Genomic DNA, 23,950 nt, shown 5'->3' with positions numbered 1-23,950 from the left:
TTCAAAAGGATTTTCCACGCTTCAGAAACGGGGATTGAGGAGTTTTCCCCCGACGCGGCTGAGTAAGAGAGATTAGTGCTTATTGTCAATTGAGTCTTTGAAGTTTATCACAGGTTAGGCTAGTAAGAGGGGCTTCAAACAATACCAGAAGTCATCGTGGTTGACCTTTGACTTCCGCGTAGATCGCGACAGCCACGTAAACATTGAATCCACGTAATCATTGATCTGAGGGAAACAGTGGCATTTAAACGGTGCAGCACAGGACTCAACAACAGATGTTTGCACTCAAATTGAAAGAAAACCTAAAAATTTACAGACGTCTCCTATAGATGGTTTTGTGCGCGTTCCTTCACAGGTCAACTGGCTGTTTAAGGCCGCCACCTAGCGGATAGAGAGCGACACTGCACAATCAGAGTCCAACGCAACAGGTTTTTACACCAGCACAAAAATTAAAGCTGCTCCTCACTGCACCACTGTCAATAACTGCGTACGCCAATCTCACATCTAGACCCTCAGTTTATTACAATTCTAGAAAAATCACAACTTTTGTCCTTTGATACATCTCTTTTCAAATGGAAATGTAAAACACGACACCGCAAATTACGACATTACGACAAATCTCATTCCTGCATCGGAAGGCTTCAAAGCAATGCGTTTATTACATTTACTTATTCCACTGCAATGAAACCTGAGCATTAATGAAACTCACATTTTTTAAAAGGACAGTGCCTTCAACTCTCAACACTTTTGCCCCATAGATACTCGGGTATTCTTGCGACACAACTTGGCATCAGTCATTTCGGAATACACTATTAGGACTGATGGGTACAAAGTCCTGCGAGTACAAACTGGTGTTCCAAATAAAAGCAGCAGCTTAACATAGATACAGACTATACATGCTATGTAATTGATTGCATATCGTCGCAGTGACTCCAATAAACAATACAACTTTATCAAAATGAGGTCAGAATTGATGAGGAATTCTTCTCTGCCCACAGTAAAATTAAACTGCTCATTATAAGACAATTACAAAAGACTTAAAACAACTCAGGAAATAAAAGCGCCGCTGGCATGTAAATCCGACAAAAGTGGAAATAACACTTTTAAAGTCTAACTCAGCAGGTTCCCACCACTGACCATTAGTTGCTCCACCATCCAGAAACAACGTTATAGGGAAACCGTCAACAATGATGAAGTGGTGCGGTGAAGAACATTTCTCTGAGGTCAGAGGAGCGAGAGGAGGAAGAACGTCGTCGGGAGAGTTTTGCTGGTCATGCCTCATTGAGTACCTATTGATATTAGAACGAAATTAAACGTGCGAGTGGAAAGTGGAACACATTGAACAGTTGTGATTTGTGCTCAAGCATGTGCGTCTCGAAGAGTAAAGTACCTTTCTGGCGAATTCAGGCAGGATAAACGAGGCTCTGTGAATTTCAGGGTTGTAATACTTAAGGTCCATAGTTCCGATTTCTTCTTTTGAGAGCGCCTTCACTGGTTCCTTGAAATTTGTTTTCTAACAGAAAGCAAAAATAAAATGAGAGTTTTGATGATTGCAATGCAGAATCAATCAGACAGTTGTCTCTCGTCAGTCGCTCCGGCAACGCTGCTGTGAGTGACAGCTGGTGGGGGGCGACGCACTTACAGGGTTTTTGCTGCACAGCATGAATCCAATTTGACCACTGGGGTAAGTCGGGATGGTACTGTAGGCGTACTCCACCGCGGGGAATAGCGTCTCGCAGAAGCTGCGCATCTCCTTTATCAGCTCCAAATGGAGCCACTGACACTCCCCTGTGAGAGACACCAGGAGAGACAGCCGTCAGGTGATGGAATGGGACATTACTCCCATTGCAGCCTCATCCCCCTTCCACCATGCTCACAGGCTATTCTTTCCTTTTACACTCTCCTCATCTAGTAATTTTCTAACCTTGTCAGGGGTCCCAGTGAAGTCACTTCATTGCAAAATATGGCTTTTTTATCTGTCTGTGCTTTTTATCGACAGGATACAAGATACAGCGTTCCTCGTGAACGTGTCGGACACGAGCACTCGTTCCTCCCACCGTTGGTTAGGGTCACCAATGATGGATGGCTCAGGATGGACAGATGAGATAGAGGTCATGCAATTTGAGAGGCTGGACTGCTTTTTATTTTTGATCCTGCTGATTATGAATGTATTTATACTTTATTATGTAATTGGCTGCTGCATTTTTTTTTAACTATTTGAGAATGTATTAGGGGATTGTTGAATGTGTTGTCCAAGCAGCAGGCTTCTCTGTCCTGCACAAATAAAGACCCTTTGACTTGACTTTGACCTTATAGATAAACAGAGTTGCATCACGCCAGTGGATCAGAAGCATTTGAGCAGGAACCCCTGATCTCTAAATGGTGAGGGGGCCGTTATCACTGACCAAACGAGTTTCTTGCTCTGTAAAATTATATAATTTGACAGATTTGTGGCACAGTGCATCATGAGAAACCTGACGAGAAATCTGAAATTACCTTGGGAACACAGAATTCCGCCGTCTTTCAAGGCTGACTTCATGAGCTGAAAGTACGACTCCTTGAACAAGCTTTCAGCAGGTCCTTTAAACCCAAAAAAATAAACAGAACTGACTTTAGATTTAGGTTGGACCTTAGAAAGTGGACCAATGTCAAATGTAGCTCTTACCGACAGGGTCAGACGAATCGGTTATGATGACATCGAAGGCGTTGTTGTTCTGCTTCATGAATTCAAAGCCATCTCCCACATGAAGGGTGAGTTTGGGACTGAAAAACCCTTTTGCCATCCCGGGAAGAAACTTCTTCGAAACGTTAATGACGTCCTAAGCAGAAGATGATGGGAAGGAGTGTTACTTGAAGGCAGCGTCAGAGAGCAACCCGAGAGGAATCCCTTTTGCTCTCACCTCATCGATCTCGCACAGAACCACCGACTCCACCAGTGGATTCTTCACCACTTCTCTGAGCACTCCGCCATCGCCACCGCCAATAATCAGCACCTGCAAAGAGAAGAACGATTGTTAGGGCTCAAACACTTTCTGTGTGGCGTAGCCTGCTGCAGATCTACAATATACCCTCTTGGGAGACAGATGGCTGCAGAGTGGAAGGTTGGCAATCATCTCCTGGTAGGCAAATTCATCCCTCTCCGTGCACTGAATCACGCCGTCCAGAACCAAGACATTCCCATAGGTTTCACTGGGGGAAAGGATGAAGCGCCCCACCGACGTTTAATATGACAAGACAGCACCGCGTGGCTGCGTGAGCTTCATAAAGCTGGCTTTTATCACCATGAATGACTGATAAAACAGACAGATGCTCACGCATTTGCTGTGCAGGTTAACAGTTAGCATCTTTAGCAAAGCGACGTAACTGAAGAAGTACCGTAACTCACCTGGTGAAGACGAGTACATCTTGAAATTTGGATTTCTTGTTGTAGAGGACCTCTTTCACTTGAAGGCTCATTGCCTGTCCGGGCCATAACGCGCTTTTCTCCATAAACCATCCATCTTTAATGTGGTCCATGTCAGCTACCAGCGGTTTCAGGTGGCACTATCGTGTTTGTGAATGTGGCAGCGCGTGTTATTACGTCGAAGATTCGACATTTAAGTGTTGACACCTAAATATGACGTCAGGCCCCCGGACAAATGGGAGCGCGTCTCCCAGGGTGTCCAGCCGGGGACCAGCCAACAGCACCCGAGGTGGAACTGCGTAGTTTGTTTGACTCCGCAGCGGCACCGCCCTGACGGACAGGCGCGAGCAGAGCGCAGCCTCGCGGAGGACACTGCACGCTGCGTGGCGACCACGTGGAGCGCACCACTTCCGCCTTGTTGCATGCTGCGCATGCGCAACTCACGTTTACGCTGCGTAAGATGCCCCCCTTGAAGTAGATAATCCATTACCTGACTGTAAGACCTTTCTGAACGGTGGCCGAGAGGTGCAAAACACTTTAACAATCGGATGAAACAAATTTACGGATGAAACAAATTTACAAATGACGAAACACGTTAACAAGCGGCTGAAACAAATATGAGGAAAGAGCTGTTACTTGTAAATTTGTTTCCGCCGCTTGTTAAAGTGTTTCGTCATTTGTAAATTTGTTTCATCCGATTGTTAAAGTGTTTTGCACCTCTCGGCCACCGTAATAAACTGCTATTTTGATTATTTATTTATTATTGTACTGCTAAAACAATCTCATCACAGCACTTTAATACTTTAAAACAAATGCGCGTTGGTCTTGACAGATTCCGACGTAGATAAAGGTGGGGGATGAAACTCCCTTTTTGTGAAATATTGTTTTGTCCAATAACATTTCTGTAATAAAGTTTTGTTTCTGAACTTCAGCCCACCTCTTCCTGTCCCCTCCTCATCAGATCTGTAACACATAAGTGAAGGGCAACAGAAGAGAGATTGCCGAGACACATGTTGTGTAGATCTGAGCACTGTCTACTTTCACTTTGGAGGAAGTGAAAGTCAGATGTTTGCTGCTGGTCAAAGCTAAGATGGCGCAGAAAGGGTTTGAGCTCATCCAGGGGGCCTTCTGTTGTCCCATCTGCGTGGATCTTCTGAAGGATCCAGTGTTAACGCCCTGTGGCCACAGCTACTGCAAGGAGTGTATTAAAGCCCACTGGGACTCAGAAACGGTGGAGGGAACCTACAGCTGTCCTCTGTGTAGGCAGACATTCCCAACACAGCCTGATCTGCTCAACAGCATCTTCTTAGCAACTTTGGTGGAGGAGCTGCGGATTGGACGAGATGTTCCTGCTGATCACTTGTACGCGGGACCTGACGATCTGGCCTGTGACATCTGCACGGGCAGAAAACTCAGGGCCGCCCACTTCTGTTTGGTCTGTTTGATCTCTTTCTGCAGAATACACATCAGGCCTCATGTCGAGTCTCCAGCGTATAAAAAACACAAGCTGGTGGAGCCCTCTGAGAAGCTCCGGGAAAACATCTGCTCTCATCACAACGAGCTGAGGAAGATGTTCTGCCGCACCGACCAGCAGCTTATCTGCTATCTTTGCTCTGTGGAAGAACACAAAGGTCACGTCACGGTGTCGGCCGAAGCAGAGACGACCGAGAAGCAGAAAGAGCTCGACACGGGTCGCAAAACTCTCCAGGAGAGGATCGAGGTCCTGGAGGAGGAGCTGAAGGTGCTTCGAGCGGAGAATGAGGCAGTCAATCGCTGGGCTGGTAAAACAGCGGAGGACGTTGAAGAGATCTTGACTGGGATGATCTCTGATGTGAAGCAGAAGGTCAGATCCGAACAGGAAGGTCAGCTGAGCCAACTGAAAGAGCTTCAGGAGCAGGTGGGTCAAGAGATCACCGAGTTGAAGAGGAGAGACGCCGAGCTGAAGGTCCTCTCGCACACAGAGGATCACATTCGGTTTCTCAGTGCCTACACGTCACTGCCGGGCCTCGCCCAGGCTACAGCCCTCAGACGCCCGCCAGGATGCTTTGAGGGTGTGACGTCAGCCGTGTCAGAACTCAGAGATAAACTCCAGGAAGTCCTAAAGCAAGAATGGACGAGCATCTTACCGACCCAAGTGGAGGCTCCCCTGTCAGAACCTAAAATCAGGGAGGACTTCTTAAAGCATTTTTGCCAAATCACACTGGACCCAAATACAGCCAACCAGTGGCTGCTTCTGTCCGAGGACAACAAGAGTGGGACACTGATGCGAACGGCAGAGTCTTACCCTCTTCACCCAGACAGATTCAGCGACTGGCATCAGGTCCTGAGCACAAAGATCCTGACTGGTTGCTGTTACTGGGAGGTGGAGATGACAGGGTGTGGGATCTGCGTGGCTGTCTCATACAAGAACATTAGGAGAGCGTGGCGGTCACCTGAGAGTGGATTTGGACTCAATGATAAATCTTGGACATTAAACTGTTACAACGGCATTTACGATTTCTGGCACAACAACATCCGAACCCCGGTGTCAGGCCCTCGGTCCTCCACGGTGGGAGTGTACCTGGATCACAATGCAGGCAGCCTGTTCTTCTACAGTGTCTCTGAAAACACCACCACTCTCCTCCACAGAGTCCAGACCACCTTCACTCAGCCTCTGTACGCAGGACTCGGCTTTTTATGCTACGAAACAACTGCTGAGATCTTGACATATGAAGGCCCCGAAGAAGAAGACGAAGAAGAAGAGTAAATCCTGGGCTCTCTGCTCTGTCCCTGAAGGGTTGGAACCAAATAGTTGCTGGCTGATAATTTTGTCTCACGTGAGCTGAAACGAGCTCCAAAATACTTTATGGAGATGATGTCTGTCACCTCTGAGGGTGTTGGACTTTTCACAGCTCTGTGATCATATATCATGTGATCATATCATATTTGATCCATTTCAGGCTAAAAATGTTAAAATAGACTCGGAGCTCTTGAAGCTTTATTGTTCTATACACACTTCCTATATCGCATACTTTTGAGATTCCATTACATTAAAAAAATATATACATAGATATAAAATATATATATATATATATAAAATTCATCTTCTATCCAGATATAATTTAAAATAGGTACCAAATAAAAAAGACCAAAAAACAAACAGAAACCCTACTTTTTTTTTTTTTTTAACAAGCTTACACAATGACTTTACAGCTTCTAAAATATAACCTAATATTCTACTTAATAAAGCAAAGAAACACCAAGAGTGAGAAGAGTCCTGTAAAATCATCTTTTAATAGAGATGTGTGCATCCATATATTTACAGGGCAAACTGTTCCACAGAAAGAGAACACCTTTCTTTAAATACTGATATTCTAAACATTATTTCTGGGGGAAAAAAAGACATAAAATAAAAGAGAAGTCACAGTGAGCTTATCTTTTGGGCCAGTTATGCCGGAAGCCTCTGTGGAGAAGAAGAGGCCATGGTGAATAACAGCCGTATGTGTTGTTCGTATCTGCACAGTTGAAGGTAAGAGTGCTTTACCTTTCAGATTTTCCAGCCAAATATGACATGCTTCGACCACCTGGGCCACAGCCAGATTTCTGTCCTTTCGGAAGTTTCTGTGGGAGAACATAAGTTATTATAAAAAGACTCAAATGTACAGTTAACGTTGCTAGCACTACTGCTACCTTCTTCTTGAAATCTCTGCCCTGCTGGTTTGGATCAAAGTGTGTGTTGCTCTTTGGTGTGGTGCCTGTCAAAATAAAAGCAGTCTTTTGATCTCACCAATCTTTTCCAACTTGACAGTTATACAAAAGATGGTCCACATAGTCGGTTCTACGCACCAGTAAAGACTTTGAGGTCTGACTGACTGTAGTCGAAAGGTTTGAAAGTGTCCTGGGAAGATGTTTCTGTTGTCTCTGCGCATTTCATCTGCTTCTTTCTGGGCTTGGGAGTCGATTCTCCGACCTCGCTGAAAACTCTCTCTCTCTTCGTTCCGCCACCTTTTGCCGATTCCTAATAGATTAAAAAACCCCGACAACATCCCATGTACAGGAGTTAAAACCTCTTCCATGGAGCTGGAGAACTCTAAAGTTAGTTGTTTAAGGGTTTTTGAGAAGGCTGGGTTCCGTGTTGACTGTGTTGTATCATCCGTGTCACATCTCCACCTCTTCTGATAATTTCAATGGAACTGCTGCTCAATGGAATTGGTTCAGAAGCCCCCCCCCCCCCCCCCCCATCGCCACCAACTTACAGAGGAACCATCACCTTTTCCAACCACAGCTTCTTTCCCCTGACGTCTTCCCACAAGAACATCGTCTCCGCACAGATATACGACTCCTCTATTTTTAGCTTCTTGCGAATCATGAAAAACTTTCCTTTTCCCATAAGAAATGACTTTACACTCCAACACTGATAAATATAAATAGAGACATGGAATGTAAATTGTCTCGACAGGTCAAAGGTCACCACTTAGGCACTATATACAATACAACTCCTTGTGTTGTTGTAACGCACCATTGCGACTTTATTTGAGCTGAAGATGATGTAATTATCTGAACAGGAGCTCAGATCCTGTGTAAATCCTTGATGATCACGTTCCCTCAGCAGAAAGTGAACAAGGAAAAGTTCCCTACTGACAGACGCCAGCAGCCCCGGCAGCGCCAGCATGCGCCTACAGTTGGCAGGCTGATGTGTGATCTGTCCAAGAGCTGCTGCCAACGCGCCCACTGTCACGCTCACCCACCAGACGGTGTCGACGTACCCATTTGCGTTGCGCGTTTTAGCGCCTGGGGGGGGGGGGGGGGGGGGCATCTTAAAACCACCTTTTTTGCCTGAGCCATCATCACCCTGTGGATTACTGCGATGAATGGCATCCCCGGGTGCACCGGAGCCTGATGAGTAAAAAAAGCTGACAGTGGGAGAGCGAGAGGAGGACTCTGCTCATCCTGTTCTCTTTCAGCAGACGTGAGATGAAGAACAAAAACTTTTTTGTCTTTTATGCCAGAAAGGAACAGCGTATCTTAAACAAGTGTGAGCGTGCCAGGCACTGCGGCAGAAACACACAGCTAACAGCAAGTATGTACACACACACACACACACACACACACACACATCCAGGAGGAAAGAAAAGTGTTTGATGAGCAGGGGGGAGACAGACTAGAAAGTTCTAATCCTACATAGTGCATTTTTCCTCCCCAGGCACATGAAAAGACCCACGGGGATGAAAAGGCTGCTAATGCCAGCACTGCTGCAGAGCGGCCGCAGTGGCGGTTGTGCGTCAACACATTTCTTTGCGGGAACCCTGGCCACGTCTCATGATGGGGGGGGGGGGGGGGGGGCGCTGAAGACGGTTCACCTGGCATATCTTTAATAAGATTTGCCAGTCTCTCGGGAGAATATGCCAGCTTTTTCCTGGATTTTTTACTTTCCCAACAGGGGCGTCAAGCATGATGCTGACAGAGTTCAAACCCCTCCTCCCCGCCCTGGAGGTAGCATGAAAGAACCAAAGTGACTCACCGCCGCTTGCTGGCGAACAGTGGCAACATTCTGTAGAGACTCCTTGTAGCTCTGTTTGGCTTTCTTTCTTTCCTCTGTGCACATTGAGATTAAAATCTGATGAAGAGCCACATAATGTTTCATTTTTTTAAGCAAAACACAGTGGGGCCCATTACCTATCGCCTTCTTCGCCTGTTCCTTTGCTTCCTGTTTGGCTTTTCTCTTGGCCTCCAGCTCCTGCTGCTGCTTCTCAACACTCAGGAGCTTCCATTTTTTACTAATCTGTAAATGAGCAATAGCCCAGCCGTGAGCGTTTAAACATGCTGATGATGCCATCCAGATGTGTACGACTACGTTACCTCAAACATTTTTGAAGATGGGTCGAACTTGGCATTCTGGTTAACGTGTATGTCCTCAGAGGGCAAATACTGCCACCAGAACGAAACAAAGGCATTAAAACAGCAAAAAAATAAAGTTTGATTGAAAAACCAAAATTGTAGGGTTTGCGTTTATGACCCACCATTCTGAAAGGGTTCTCAAAGGTCTCCTCGATGCGCTGGGCCTTCATCTGAGCCACAGACAGGGACTTTTCTTTAGGCCTTTCTGGCTCCTTCAAACAGAAGGACAGTTCCCATGTTAGGTTTCGTTATTCCACACAAATTTAAGAGGCGTGAGGAATCCAAAAGACCTCCTCTACCTCAAACAGTGTGATTTTAGCCACCGCCATCAGACTGTGTGTTTTGCTCATGTCGATCTCCATTTTTTGCTCATCGTCTGAGAAGAGCAGCCCTCTCTGCTCAGGCAATCCTGCAATCAAACAGATTTGGTTTCAGAGCTGTACTGTATCACAAATATACTCTAATACTGCACACGTATCTAGGTTACCATCACTGGAAAAAGGGTGAAGGTCACTCTCAGAGACTCTGGATGTATCGTGGGGTCCAAACAGTGTGTTCTGACTCTGGTACATATCAACAACAAAAAGAGTATTATTATGTTTAAACATGCTGTAATAAGGCAGTTGTGTAAATCAACAATCGGATTAAGATGAGGACAATTTTGGGCACTTTGATTTTCTTTTCCCAGCCTTTTTTTCAGCAGTTGCTAATGTTGTCGTCCCGGGTTTAAACTGGCACGTGTGATCAGTCCAGCATGGCTGCTGCTCAGAGGAGGTGTCAGTTTTGGTGGGAGAGTGAGAAACCCACCGTGTGTGTGTTCTTTTTCATCTCCCAGTGTTGCCATTAAACTATGATGTGGAAAAGTTAAAAATGCAACCCAAAAGCAAGTCTTGCCTCAACTATTGCCTCACCCTGAAAGCGGTGAGTACATATAGGGAATATTCCTCAACAACAACCAACCAAATCCCGGCGTAAGCGTTTCTTGACTAACCTTCCCTATGGGTGTGAGTCCCCTTGTCTTCTGAGCTGCAATTTCTGCCTACAAGGAATGGAAGAAAGTGTCATTCCCTTTGCAGACAGGCGACTTAACAGTGCAAACCCTGACTCGACATAAACTCGTACCTTTAGGAGAGGCATTTCTCTGGCTTGTTGTACCAGTAAATGCAGTTCATTGACTTGCTGTCTCACTAGAGGGGGTACGGGGTTACAGCAGGCGATGATGCCCTGCGGCTCTCTGAGAAGAACAAAACAAAAGGGAAACAAAAGTAGAACATTTAACCGACACTGAAGTGTAAACTGGGGATGCTTTTTAACCTTTACTTGGACTCCACCTACTTGGGCAGCTCCTCAGATATCTTGATCATCATGTGTGTTGGTAAGGCATATCTAAATGGAATAAAACAACATGAAACACACACCAGAGGATCATGCAGCAACACTGGCTTGGGCATGATGTACAAATCGGACAAACGAAGCAGAATTGGCCTACCCGGTGCTTTCATCTTCCTGTCTGGCCAGCTTATCCCTCCAGGCGAACAGCAGTCGGAATGCTGCGAGCTGCTGGGTGTTGAAAGATTTCTTCTGCTTCCTCTGCAGCTCCAGATACGACTCCTCGGTGAATATAGGTTTCATGTATTTCTGCACGGCAGGGGGTGGAGGGCACAGAGGGACCAGAATAAAACAGGGACTGTGGCACAACTGGGAATAAGGACTGCAGCGCAAAAACTTGGAAGGTTGAATTTCGAATCCAGATTTGTCCGAACCTTCAGGGAAATGTCTCTGCTTCTGTCCCACACGCTCTTCAGAAGGCCGGCCTGCCCGTGGTTGAAGTCCAGCAGCTGCGCCCTCACACGGTCGTAGATGTAAAGGAGGTAGTGGGTGTCAGAGCGGGCGTACTGCACCATCTCTTCTGGCAGGGGGCTACAGGGCGGAGTGAGAGCTCAGTTTTACAAATTTTTCAGAGGTGAAGAAAGATCAATAATGAGCAGAAGGCCAATAAATTACCGGATCCTCCAGTCGGCGAGCTGGTAGCGTTTATCCGAGGCCACGTTGCAGAAGTGTGTGAGCAGATGATCGAGAGAGTGTCTGGCCAGATTCAGAGCCCGGCTGGCCTGGTGTGTGTCAAAAAGTCTGACTACGTACAAGCCAAAGTCCCTCTGGAGCCACTCGATGTCCGAGTCGGCACCGTGAAATACCTGAGAGCGGGGGAGAACACACACTGAATGCAAACACTACAGAAGGAAAACGGCCTTTTGAATGTTTTGGTTATTTTTACAGATTGCTCAGTTATTAAAACCCACGCAGCGCACTTGTTCAGTGGTATCCTACAGTGTATGAGTCACTGCAGCGCCCCACAGGAAACAACCCAACAGGCTGGATTATACATTCTCATTATATACAATTTTACTCAAAACACAAACATCACATCATGAGTCGAATAATTCCTTTAATAGATGAAAAAGCAGGTGGGCTTTCATTTGCTATTCTCAGTTTAATAACATAAACAGGGTAAAAAAATGAAAACAATGCCAACTTAAACTTAAATCCCATCTTTTATAATTCAAATTGAACATATTCCAGTCACCTGTGGTAAAATAATAAAGTTACGGAAACCTTTACTTCCCTAAACCTTACAAGCACGTTGAAGAGGAACAAAAGATGTTTTTATTACCTTGACGATGGCGGGGTCGGTGAAGGCCTCGTTCAGGATGTACATCTCACTGCGGACCTCCAAAGTGTCGATTATGAAGTCCTCCTCTCTGGTGGAGATCTGCATCAGACAGGTGATGCCCAGGAAGCTCCTGTAGGAGTGATGCTGCAGTGGACGACAGGGCGTCACTGGCGGCGGCCTCACGTGATGCTGACCACATTCGTTACAGGTCACTTTAAGATTAGTCGCTGGTTCTTTAACATACCTCAAGATCCACCGCAAATTCAGACAACTGGCACAGCTTCTCGTTCAGAGCCACCAGATCCTCCAACGTGGTGATAAATGAGCACTTGGTCTCCTCCACTGGTTTGTACAGCTAAACATAAAACACCAGTCAAGGATATTGAACTACGATTAAATGGGTGTATTCCAAACTGTCTCTAACACACCTGCGGTTCTGGTTTAGACAGGAGGCTTTCTGGTATCGTTAGATGGTCCAATTCATACTGGTATGGGTGAGCAAACCTAGAGTTTTCAAAACAATTATTTTAGATTCACGACAAGAGCTAGCAAGAATGCTACAAAAGAAACAGGCCTTACATATCGTCAACATTTTCCTGTACTCTCTGCTGGTGAATTAAGTCAGCCAGAGCAGCCGGGACATCAAGGTCCTCAGGTCTCTCCCTGTGCATTTGTTTGTTGGTGAAATCTACAATTTGGGACAGAGGCAGCTGAATGGGACTGAACGACTGGTGGAGTAAGATTAAAAAAGTTATTTGGTCTTACATGAGGGAAGAGGCTTAACAGCATTAGGCTTAATAAAGATCTTGGGAATAAAAGGTGTGTTGCTGTTGTCAACTTTTTCCTTGAATTTCAGCTGTGGCCTTGCAACATTCTTGGCATGAAGCAGTCGAAACATCTCAAAACGGCCGCCAGAGCCTGAACCCTGATGAGAGAGTCAAAAGACTGTATATCACAAAAATACACAGCTGATTTTAGTCCAGCCAAAAAAATGTCATCTACATAATGAAAAAGAAATTAACTAGTCACACCTTGCGATTCCAGCTGGAAACGACAATCTTTGGGGGCTGAAACCCAGCAGGCATGATGGGATCCCTGGTCCTGTTCACACCATCGGCTTCATCAAGCAGAATACCCTGGAAATCAGACATGGCAGCTCAGCCGGGTGGAAAAGAACCCCCGCCCCCTCTCAAAAAACCTTGAATCAAAGCAGCAGATCGTACCACTCTTTCCAGGATGGCATCATTCGAGTCCACCACTAGGTCAAACCTGTCCTCCTGTCCGGTTAGGTTGTTCTGATCCATCATATGCGATCTGCAGCCGTGGTGCTTCATTACCTGACTCATGCTAGTGCACAGACACATGCAGGAACAGCCATTGACAGTGAACAGCAGGTCTTATAGTAGTGTACATCAATTAGGCTTCCCTGTCAGCAGTCAAATTGGATCTGACATGACAAAGGGTGTTATAACGCGGTAATATCCAAAACAAATGCAAATCCACAGGATGTGAATGACCTTGGACAGTGATGCTGTAATGTATAGTCATATATTACCCAAGCTTGCCATAAAACCACTAAAATGATAGTCAGTTTGTTTGCATGCACTGGCGCGAGTGAGCACACTTGACTCACCAGCGCAAGAGGTTATCTCCTTGGCTTTCACAGAATTCCTGGAAGCCCGGGAAACTTCGATAAAAATCATATTCATCTCCGGCTTGGGGCAAACCTGCAGATGCTTTAGTGGCAGATACCACGGTGCCCAGTCCATACTGTGAAGGGGAGACAGTTTTATCAATTGCTCCTGTTAATAATAATGAACACGGTAAAGCAAATTATTTGACATTATTTAACACGAATATGGTATATTTTCCCGATACACTTGGAAATGCTAAATTTTTATAATACTCGCCACAACTGCTGTTATCTTCGTCTACTGCTTGTTTGTGCTTTCGTTATATGTAAGAACCATTCGCGGTGATAACGATCAAAATAAGATTGCTACAAACTTTTAAGAGTAAGAAGAGCTCGTAGCAAAACACGTTGCCCACCTGACTGTTAGCTTGCACGTAAGAACGGATTTTTAAAAGAACTTTGCTTCGCCTGCTGACTTACTTTGACGAAGGCATCAACATCTTTAAATCCTGGACACAGCTCGCTGACATCGTCGTCATTATTGCCTGAATTAGCGTCCTGATTTACACTTGTCGATGATTCTTTGCTGTTCATCATTGATGTTCCTGTGTACATGTGAGGCACACAGCTTTTCTTCGGTGGTGTCTCGGAAGTATGCTGGAGTGCGAGAGCGCCCCTTTGCGGCGTGGGGGTATAATGCATGCATCTATAAACGCATCACGAGCATGTTGCGGGTGTTTTAATGGAGGACTGCTAGATAATCAAAAAATTAAATCCTTATAGTTGACATTTATTACGTTGGTATTGATTTGATGCGGCGCTGATTAAAATGCAAACAAATCCGAATCGGCTTGTATGCATTACATATATTATATTTAACCTTAATGTTGTGGATGTCACTGCGGACATCCTCATCTCCCCTTTATTTTTGCACTCATGCGGTGCTGCACCATCGTTGTCATGAGGGGGCAGTGTTTGCAAACAGCAGCAACTAGAAGCCCAGGATATCTGGCCTTCTTGGGATATCAATAGAGCAGCAAATAAACCATAGTCAATATCACCGAACTATATAATAAATATGTAAGATGGCAGAATTTTCCATTTTCACCCACAAGGGAGGTTCTAAGTGTGTATATCTGGTCTGAAAGTTACACTCGTCCGCTGTGGTCAATACTCGGAGAAGGGGCCATTTCTTAAGTATTGACATAGCAGCTCATTATAAATGATCTGTGGTGTGTCGACTGAAACCTCTCCTTTCTTCACTTCTCCTTATATTGATCTGTTCACGGGATCCTCTCTCTTATTATCTTAAAAGCATCTCTGCATCACTGCCTCAATCGATATTGCACAGTAGATTTCCATGTCACTCCATTGTTTTGAAAGCAGTCTCTGAAACTCAGTGGACACACACACACACGCATATATATATATAGAGAGAGAGAGAGAGAGAGAAGAGAGAGAGAGCATATATAATTAAAAACTGTATTTCAGGTTGAGTTGAGATGCTTGTGGTCAGATTTGAACTTGAAATCCTCTATAAAGGAAGGACATTAAAAATTCTATTATGTAATAATTACTACTCGAGGCAAAAAAAGCTGCAGGTGTTCTTGACGCCCCAAAATTGACTTTACCACTGACATTTACTCTCATTTATCTACCTTCTCATAACATTATGCCTTTTACTGCCTTGATGGTGCCCCACAGCACCACTCAAACCTCCTCCTGCAGTAAAGGACACTAAAACCGCTGATGCCAAAAAAAACCCACCTTCATCCTTTTTCTTTCCTTTTCTGGGGGGTGGGGGGGGGAGAAAAGCCCAGGAGAGGGAAAATGTGAACTGTGTGAACTGTTTTTATTAACTCCCTCATTTAGAAAACACAAAAATCCACCAAACGATATACATGCACAGATTTCAGCATAAAGAGATCAGCTGATGGCTTTTCAATGTGAAAACATCGTCGCCCACGATCTCACAGAGATCACCTAAACATCGAAAAAATACTGAGGAGTCAACACAGAAAGGCCAAGCGTTGTGGCCCACAGAGCTCTAATTAGGTCTCTTCTTCATGGGGGAAATGGCAAATTTGATTCGTTTTCTTTCTTACCTTAAAAGTAAAATCCTGCACCACTGGTGCAAAAATCAAAAAGCGCTGGCAGGCTCTTGTTTTATCCTCTGTGGACGGCCGGCTACCTTGTAACAGGTAGAGTTTTGTGCCACACTTTGTGCCCAATTAATTGCACCCTTTGCCCTTGTTGCCTCTCTGAATTCATTATCTCCTCCATCTTTAAAGCAACACTTGACCTTTCTGCAGATTCGTATCCAAAGAAATGAGCATTAAGCAACTGAGCTGGAGGAAAAAGGAAAGCCTCAACCAAAACATCTCCACAGTACTGATACGTTACAAAACAAAGAGGTCGGCAATGCTTCTAAGGTACCTAAGACACGAGTTCATAAACTGTACGGTTGACTGCTCTTCTGCTTAGAAAGTATCAAAAATCTTTCCGGTGTAAACATTTGCCAGCCTGACAGTGACATTCTGGAATGAAGTCAGGGACACAGGTTAGCCACGTGGACAGAGGTGTGCTTTCGGACAGTGACTGACGCTCCTTTGGAGCTTTTTTGGGGCTCTATTTTGGTGCAGTCTGATATGAGGCGATGTATTCTTCTCAATATTATCATCATCATCATCACCATTATTATTATACGTTGACCTGCACCAAAATAGAGCCTGCACCTCTTAATCCCCAAGACCAAAAGAATAGTTTCCCATGGGCATTAACAGGTTAATTTAATAAATCCGTCCACTCTTTCCCTCTGAATTCCATCATCTCTTATTTAGATGCTGATGTCTGTTAAACAGCAGCGAGATCAGACTTTCTTGTCGGATCCTGGCAGGTTTTTTTTCTCCAAATCTCTGCTGCTGCTGGTGAAACGTACAGAGAACGCAGGTGAGAACACTAGAGCAGTGGATAGCTGAGAACACAAAGACGACACGTACCACAGAAGAAGAAAGAGAAGAAGAAGTGGGGGAAAAAAAGAAGCCAATACAACCTACAATTAAGGACATAATCACGAAATTTGAAATCACAGCGGACCACACGTTTAGCCAAACAAAGCTGAAGCTGGTGGACTGGTTTCAGTTGTCAGACTGGCACAGTTGGCAGCGCTTGAAGCCTCCTCGTCTCCTCTGGAATGGCTTGTGGTGCACGTTGACTGGCACGGCTCCTGCGTTACCCAGATGGACGAAGAGCCGCGAATACCGGTTATTCTCCGTTGGCCGCTCGCCCTGCGAAATCCACGAAAATAGATGGGAAGCCAAAAATGTCCCATGAGGCCGAGGTGCTGTTTCCGAATGTGTGGATCTCCTTAAACTCCGGTGTGAAGATGCCTGACCGCGGCCACGGCGACCGTCGGATCCTGACTGGTGCTCGCGTGCGCTGAGTGGTGAAGATAACAAGCCAACAATCTTGAATTGAAGGTAAAAGCTGAAGGAGACGCCGTCCCCGCCCTGATGGACGGCAGAACGGGCCTCCATCACCAGGGGAGTGAGGATTGCACCATGGAGACGAGCCTGAAAGCTTTGGGAACAGCTCAAATCTGAGATTTCACTGAGATTCTTTCTTATTATGTCACAGTCGTTTTCAACAGCCATTCAGCTTAAACTCTCCCCTGCGTTCTCCACCTCATCCTGAAGTGCCACAACATTAAGCCGGAGTCAATAACCGGCTCTAATTTGTGACTGATTATTTGCTTTTATATGTGCCAGCTCTCTGCTGAACTAATGACCCGGCGTCGGCCGGGATAAGTCGTGAATTGGATGGCTCTGCTAGCGTGTGTTTCGCTAACACTCGCGAGCGCACGCTGGATCCTGTGCCGAGTGGATTGTAATTGAATGTACAGCAGCGATAGTTCGACACGTTTGGCATTTTCCTTGATAAACGACTCAAACGAGATGCAGTTAGCTATTTCCTGTCGACCAACTGAGCGTTTCAGCACTTTTGCTGAGGGATTGCACCGGCAGCTGCCTCCGCCCTCTCCTGCCGCGCGCAGGCAGATGTGAGAAGTCTGATCCATCCATCCATCAGGCACATTCAGCCCCCCCCTTCGGTGATAAAAAGGATAAAAGTGGACCTCCAGCGCCGCACATCCTGAGGAATTTTGGCCGCTGGACTGTTGACTATTGTGACATATGGATCTCCAAAGGCACGGCCACGGGTGAATGTTCCGATTCGCCAATGCAGATGTGGAGAGGGGGGATGGGGGGGAGTGGAGCTATGTTGGGGGTGGGTAAGAATTCACAAAATCGCGCCTCTTTGTCAATATAATCCAAAACTGTGAGTAAACAAAAGCGTGGGGGGGGGGGGGGGACTTCTCTGAAAAGTGAGAACAACAAGGCTGAAACTACTTTGGCACATGAATGGAGGTAAGGCATCTGCATCGTTCCCAAAAAATCAAGGTGAATCGGAGCCTTTTTCACAACCTGACAGAAACGTGTTCAAAATCAAAGCTCCCTTCTTACACTGACACGGCAAAACATCACGTTTACCCCAAATAGGAAAGGAAATGCTCGCAAAATGTGGGAAAGGAGAGACCCATCGGAACGCCTGACAGAGAGAGTCCTCATGCTGTCACCACGTCCACCTGACCGCGGATACTGTAGCGGCGAGGAGCAGAGAGGGGGGGGGAACTTCCACGCTCCAGGCCCTGGAGCCGCGGGCGCTCATACCTGGAACATAGGGAAAAAAACACACAAACGTCTAAAAACCATCGCCTGAATAGAAACATCTCTGTATTCCATCAAAGTGCGCTAACATTCCCCTTAAACGCTGCAGAGATCGAGGTACCAGGATAAACAGCAATAAGAGAGAGAACCGCACCGGCCACCCACAGCTGTGCAGTTTAGCGCTCTGACCTTTATATTTACACCGTCAGTTACGTAACCCTCAGATTACAGTGAAAAATCTGGTCGATGACTGCGGACTTGATTCCAACCCCGGGTGGCGCGACGGTTATCACGGTAGCCTCAGCTGAGATTCTGGGCTCAGTTCCAGGCTCTCCGTCTTCTCCTGGTCCACAGATTTCCTCCCGCAGACCACCAGCATGCACATTAGGTTGATTGGAGGCTTAAACTGCCTCCAGGCGTCAGCAAACATCAGAGCAGCGTGCAAAAAATAATGACCTGAGATGCCAGGTCATACAGTATTTATAGACCAACTCTTAAAAAAGAAAAAACATTTAACTCAGGATCTCGAAGAACAAATCTACGTGAACTGAGATATCTGTGTGTAGAAGTTTGGATGTGAACATTTTTGTGGTAAATAACACAATGTGCTTGTTATAAATGTGAAAAGTGCAAAACAAGCAACTGGAAAATACAGACGTCACAGTCAATGCATCAAATTCAATACCAGCAATTGAGCTAAGCTAATTAGACGACGCTTGGACGTCTCCTTGCTCCTGCGTGCACAGTTGAAAGATTGACCTTCTGGCCTGAATCAGAATAAGACAACCAATGAAAAGAAAGCTGCCCTTTCTCTCCACGTTATCGGACGGCTAAGTGAAGATTTCACTGACTGTCCCCTCTGCTCCAAGACAAAGTCACGGTTAAAATTCTAAACATGCACCTCCTGACCTACACCGGGCCGCCGCCGACCGCAGCGCTCTGCACTGTCCTCGTGGTCAGAGCTGTAGTCGCAGCCATCGATCTGCAGGTCTCAGCGTCCTGGCACTAACGAGCTGCTGTCGCCAGACCGTGACGTGGTGATGTCCACATCGCCCTCTGCTGGACAGCGTTATAGCTGGGTTTTTTTGCCTATGCTAATGTCCTCATTGGTATGCATGCAAACATTTATTGTGGATTCCCTCCAGAGTTTTCCAAATGAGGCCCCCAGAGCCACCCCATTTTGATCTTGCCACGTAAGATTTAGCTGACCTATTTACCTGACATGACGCACCGTCTCCATAAAAATCCATCTGGACGCACATCTGCAAACTCTGCCCGGTCCAGGCTAAACGCAGCACGCGAATGTCTATTTATTCTTTTGGTTTCAAAGCCTGTTGCTGAGCGTTCCAAATGAAATTCTAAAGAAAGCCAAGAGTTTGGAGCGCGGTCTCCCTCAAGTGTTGTTTTCCTCCAAATTCATCACCGAATATTAACAATGCAAATGAGCGTGTGGAGAAGAAGAGGAGCGGAGTCCCGCAGGAGCGTTAGAGCAGGTAGCCGGGTGGAGGAGGGAGCCGGGTGGAGGAGGGAGCCGGCCTCTGCGAGGGAGACGGATTGCACCGCATATTTCAGCTGAATATGAGCCCTGAAGAGCAGGGCGCGGGTGGCTGGAGACAGCGGTAATGGTGAGTAAAAAGAGGACAAAATGTCCCTGTCATGTTTAAGAAGTGCTAAGTAGCTCCTTTTATGGAAACAAACAGCTGTCAGATGGTCCCAACATGTTACCGTCAGGATGCTTCTGCTGATTCTGCCTCTTTTTTTTGCCCACATGTGAATTATTCACTGAATTAAACCCCCGTATCCATGACAACCTGGAGTGATCTTACTTAGACGGTGGACGCGTATGGGTTCGGACGCGGGGCCGAGTCCTCCTTCACTGAGCGTCTGAATGCGGATGACGTAGTCCTCCTCCTCCTCGGGGAGCGTCAGCTCGGCCGTGGAGTTGGCCGTCGTGAGCGCGTTCACCTCTTTGTGTCTCTGTCTCCGGTATGACAGCTGGGGGGGGACACAGGTGACAAACACTATTTACAGATGGACAGCCTAAAGCCAACAAGTCTGGCAGCATTACGCTCACCTTGTAACCCGTAACCTCCGACTCCGATTCCGTCGCCGCCACTGGTTCCCAGTAGAGAGACAGCTGGGAGCCAATCAGGGTCCACTCGATGTTCATGGGGGGCTGAGCAGGCGCTGCGGAAATAAAAGGTTGCAATTCTGATGACACGGCTGCAATCAGAGCTCCAACGGAAAGCCCAGGCCGGGAGACTCACGGGGTTTTTTGGTGGTGACGTTGATGGCGGGGAGGAAGGGGCCCGTGCCCGCCGTGTTGAACGCACTGACAGTGAGGAAAAACTGGGTGTTGGCCGCCAGGCCGCTCACCGTGACCACGGTCTGGTTCCACGGCACCCTGACCTTCCCCATGGTCTCCGGTTTGGTGTCGTCCTCCCAGTACACCACCTGATGGAGACGGAGGAAGCTGATTGGTCCAAAATGTCTTTCTTTGTTCACCCTGGCGTGAAATCCAGTTGAAATAAGCACTGAAGAGGTTAATAAAGCATTCCTGACACAATATTCCTGCATCAATAAACTTAAGTGTTTATTATTTTCAGAAAAGCCAGCAGATATTTGATTTACAAGCAAATTTGACAGGTAATTTAGATGCGTGATGAGCCGGGCCAGTGTGACGTGCAACAGCTATACAGGCGCACGTACGCTTTACAGTATATTTAAACTATATTTGAATAACTTCTGCAGCCTCCCAATTAAACCACTGAGGTTTCCGCAATTAATCAGGTTTATTCAGCGAAAGTCAAGCGCCTCATTTTGAGAAACCGGCAAAGAAAATTACAGGTACGGTGACACAAAATGACATTTTAATGTGGATGATTTGGACCGTGTAGAAGATGAAGAGAAAATGGCTCCTGACTGGCTGAGAACGTTCAAGAACTGGATCATCTTCCACACCTTTAGGGGTTCGCAGGCATTTCTGCTCATCGCTCCACAGTGGGTCTCATTTCTATACATAAAAACAACTTTTAAAAAAAATATTTATGGGATGCATTCGCAAATTTTTGATTGGTTTGATTTAATTTTATTTCGCTCCATCGACTGCCTGCAGTGCTCAAGTCCGTTTCCAGCCAAATTCGGCCTGGAGATGATTAAAATGCACTTGTGTACATTAGGTTTCTGGCACTAGCCATTAAAATCAAAACATGGAAGACAGAATGCTGAGTCAAGATTTCCACCATGTAACCTAGCAGAAATAACTAGTTCTATCTATCTATATATTAACAGCTGAAATGTGTCCTCCTGGATGTAAATAATGGACCAGCTTGGGACTTTACTCAGCAAAAGAACTGTCTTTGAATGTTGGCCCAGGTTTTCTAAAACAGTGTATTTAAAAGAAAAAGAGTATGATTATTATAGGGTGTTTTCTTTATTCATCCTTTTCCTCCCACAGCGCAGCAGGACGTTGGCACAGAAAAAAGGAACAGAAATGAATACAATAAATGACCCGCAGAGACGTTCGCTTGTGCCACATCGATGGGGAACTTTAACGGATTAATGTGCTGGGCCCAGGAAACATCCTGACATTTCAGCGTATTGACTTTTCTTTTCAGTTAAAACTGCAAACATTTCTGTTAGCGACAATTAGCTTTGGTTCCAGTCTGAGCGCGCGTCTCGGAACCGCTCAGATGTGATTTCCTGTCAAGCCTGCACAAAGAAGCGTGTGGTTTAGCCGTAAGTGGAGGCTGCGAGGTACAACGCGGGCGATGACAGGCGCTGGAATGGCAGCGTGTATGTGTGTGATTTCTATTTTCATTTGAAACGATAAAATGTACCTCGTAGCCCAGAACTCTTTCGGGGCTGTAGGAGAGAGCCTGCCAATTCACCTCAATCTCAGAGGCTGAGACACTTCTGGCCCACACTCCGGCTGGCATCCCACTTGGCTCTGAGAACAGACAACAGCAGGGTGAGTGCTGCAGCCCCCTTACGAGGGAACAAATCTTCCATTTTTACTTTCAGGACAACACAATGTTGTTTTGTCCCTGCTCGGATGAATAAAAACCCAGTCGGCGAAGGTTACAGGCCACGTAAATGGGCCCTGATGTTTGAAAGCAGCCAGCCTTCCCCTTGAATGTCTACTCCGTTGCGTTCTCCTGCCCTCACGACCTTTGACCTTCTCCTGATACATTCAAAATAGTGGCGAGGATCCTCTCCTTACCGATCTCTGCTGAGTAGATGGTGACCACGGGGCTGAAGGGACCCTGTCCTTTGCTGTTGTAAGTGCCGACCTTGACGTGGAACGGCGAGAACGGCGCGATGCTGTCATTGCGGTACACGTAGCGCGACGCGCCGGGGGCGGAGGTGGCCACATGGGTCCAGCTGACCTCCCCGAAGGCGCGGAAGGCGATGATGTAACCGAAGCTTTCGCCATTCTGCAGTTCTTCAGGGACAGGCTGAGAGTGAAACACAAAACTATAGTGATATTAAAACATATACAAACCGCTCACACGTTCCCCCGTCGCCGGGCCGCGGCGGCCAGCAGCCATTACGGTGGAGCTGAAAGGAGTGTGCGGCCGGCAAATTGCTTTTCTGACCCGGCTAATAAACGGAGCAGCAAAATTGCATTTAGAATAACACTCATTAGGGGACACCTGTGCAGCAGAGGCTATTTATGACTCAGACACTGAAATAATTTCTGTCCTAAGCTACAGGTCTCGCAGGAATATTCCAGATCAATCTGTGAGACTGAGACAGGCTCTCAGTGTGCAACTGGTCCTGTAGAGCGCTTTTGCTTTAATCTTTAATGTCTTTTTTAACCTCTCGGTTCCTCCAACATCCAGCTTATTGTTCAGCTTCACCGCAGGTTCTCTTCTTAGCGCCGTCAGAGAATTTTATTCATTTGGCTAAACAACAGATATCCTCCCTCATAGCAGAAAGCTTTAGGAATGACTGGTGTTTATCCGTCGCATTAACCGACTTCAGCACGGAATTACTCCGGAATGTAGGAGAGCCATGTGCCAGAGCGAGCGGTGATGGCGGCTTTGATTCAGGGAGGAGTGCCAACGCCAAGGTGAAAATAAAGGGGATTAATCGGCTTAAAATGAGGCTCCAACATTAGACAGATGAATTACCTCCCAAGTGATGACCAGTTCAGATCTGCTCCCGCCTCCTCCACCCACATCTCCCGGCGCTGCGTCGGGGACTGCACAACAAAGAGCACGTTCACGCCTCCGCATCACAAACACTTGGCGGCGGTAACAACATGCTGGCTCTACCTGCGTCCTCTGTCCTGGTGCGCACAGACACGGGGCTCGGCTCTCCCACTCCGACGCTGTTCCTAGCCAAAACCCGGAACTCGTACTCCACCCAGGCGTTGAGGTCCACGACAGTGGCCGTCAACGTGTTGCCGTCAATGATCTCCGGGACTAAAGAGTCAGGGCAAAAAAATCAGACTGAACCATAAATGGCAAATATTGAAGCGCACAGCGGTGTCTCCCGCCTGAAGGCAGCCGGGATACAAATCATCCAACAACTGTGTGGAAAAAAGGGACCGAAAACGGGCCTGGACCAATCAGATGAGCAAAAGTTGCGCAACCGTCGGCGCTGCATCACTCACAAGCACCAGAACCTGGATGGAA

At 46.5% G+C, this 23,950-nt stretch overlaps 4 protein-coding genes across 6 annotated transcripts in view; 1 reads left to right on the top strand and 3 right to left on the bottom strand.

Moving 5' to 3' along the window:
* Positions 1-498: 498 nt before the first annotated feature.
* On the bottom strand, positions 499-3,734 carry srm (spermidine synthase). The gene is made up of 8 exons (XM_003963235.3): positions 3,386-3,734; positions 3,069-3,189; positions 2,901-2,993; positions 2,666-2,819; positions 2,497-2,580; positions 1,643-1,788; positions 1,391-1,513; positions 499-1,289 (listed from the first exon to the last, which is right to left on the bottom strand). Exons 1-8 carry the CDS (start codon positions 3,514-3,516, stop codon positions 1,272-1,274), a joined length of 870 nt encoding a protein of 289 aa, XP_003963284.1. The 5' UTR covers positions 3,517-3,734; the 3' UTR covers positions 499-1,271.
* Positions 3,735-4,463: 729 nt separating this feature from the next.
* LOC101078677 (tripartite motif-containing protein 16-like) lies at positions 4,464-6,517 on the top strand. Its single transcript, XM_011622002.2, has one exon. It carries the CDS (start codon positions 4,494-4,496, stop codon positions 6,147-6,149), a length of 1,656 nt encoding a protein of 551 aa, XP_011620304.2. The 5' UTR covers positions 4,464-4,493; the 3' UTR covers positions 6,150-6,517.
* A 140-nt stretch (positions 6,518-6,657) lies between these two features.
* exosc10 (exosome component 10) lies at positions 6,658-14,236 on the bottom strand. The gene is made up of 25 exons (XM_003963237.3): positions 14,065-14,236; positions 13,585-13,721; positions 13,175-13,298; positions 12,983-13,087; positions 12,717-12,876; positions 12,531-12,639; positions 12,380-12,455; positions 12,196-12,306; positions 11,952-12,095; positions 11,285-11,475; positions 11,044-11,200; positions 10,770-10,918; positions 10,616-10,666; positions 10,403-10,514; positions 10,272-10,319; positions 9,768-9,843; positions 9,580-9,689; positions 9,403-9,492; positions 9,242-9,310; positions 9,059-9,164; positions 8,904-8,977; positions 7,229-7,400; positions 7,073-7,137; positions 6,927-7,003; positions 6,658-6,845 (listed from the first exon to the last, which is right to left on the bottom strand). Exons 1-25 carry the CDS (start codon positions 14,197-14,199, stop codon positions 6,815-6,817), a joined length of 2,679 nt encoding a protein of 892 aa, XP_003963286.2. The 5' UTR covers positions 14,200-14,236; the 3' UTR covers positions 6,658-6,814.
* Positions 14,237-15,422: 1,186 nt separating this feature from the next.
* The window catches only part of cntn3a.2 (contactin 3a, tandem duplicate 2), a 28,461-nt gene continuing 19,933 nt past the window's right edge, over positions 15,423-23,950 (bottom strand). For all 3 annotated transcript variants that reach the window (XM_029834184.1, XM_029834185.1, XM_029834186.1), the window contains 8 exons: positions 23,588-23,737; positions 23,444-23,514; positions 22,531-22,765; positions 22,148-22,257; positions 20,576-20,762; positions 20,383-20,495; positions 20,135-20,303; positions 15,423-18,311 (listed from right to left, as the gene is read on the bottom strand). In XM_029834184.1, coding sequence (XP_029690044.1) covers positions 18,214-18,311; positions 20,135-20,303; positions 20,383-20,495; positions 20,576-20,762; positions 22,148-22,257; positions 22,531-22,765; positions 23,444-23,514; positions 23,588-23,737 — 1,133 coding nt within the window. In that variant the 3' untranslated portion in view covers positions 15,423-18,213. The remainder of the gene's footprint in view (positions 18,312-20,134; positions 20,304-20,382; positions 20,496-20,575; positions 20,763-22,147; positions 22,258-22,530; positions 22,766-23,443; positions 23,515-23,587; positions 23,738-23,950) is intronic.

Source organism: Takifugu rubripes, chromosome 3 (assembly GCF_901000725.2).
Source record: "Takifugu rubripes chromosome 3, fTakRub1.2, whole genome shotgun sequence".
In the NCBI taxonomy this organism is placed as follows: Eukaryota; Metazoa; Chordata; class Actinopteri; order Tetraodontiformes; family Tetraodontidae; genus Takifugu; species Takifugu rubripes.
The sequence above is the reverse complement of the archived record's forward strand: the minus strand, read 5'-3'. Positions and strand labels throughout refer to the sequence as shown.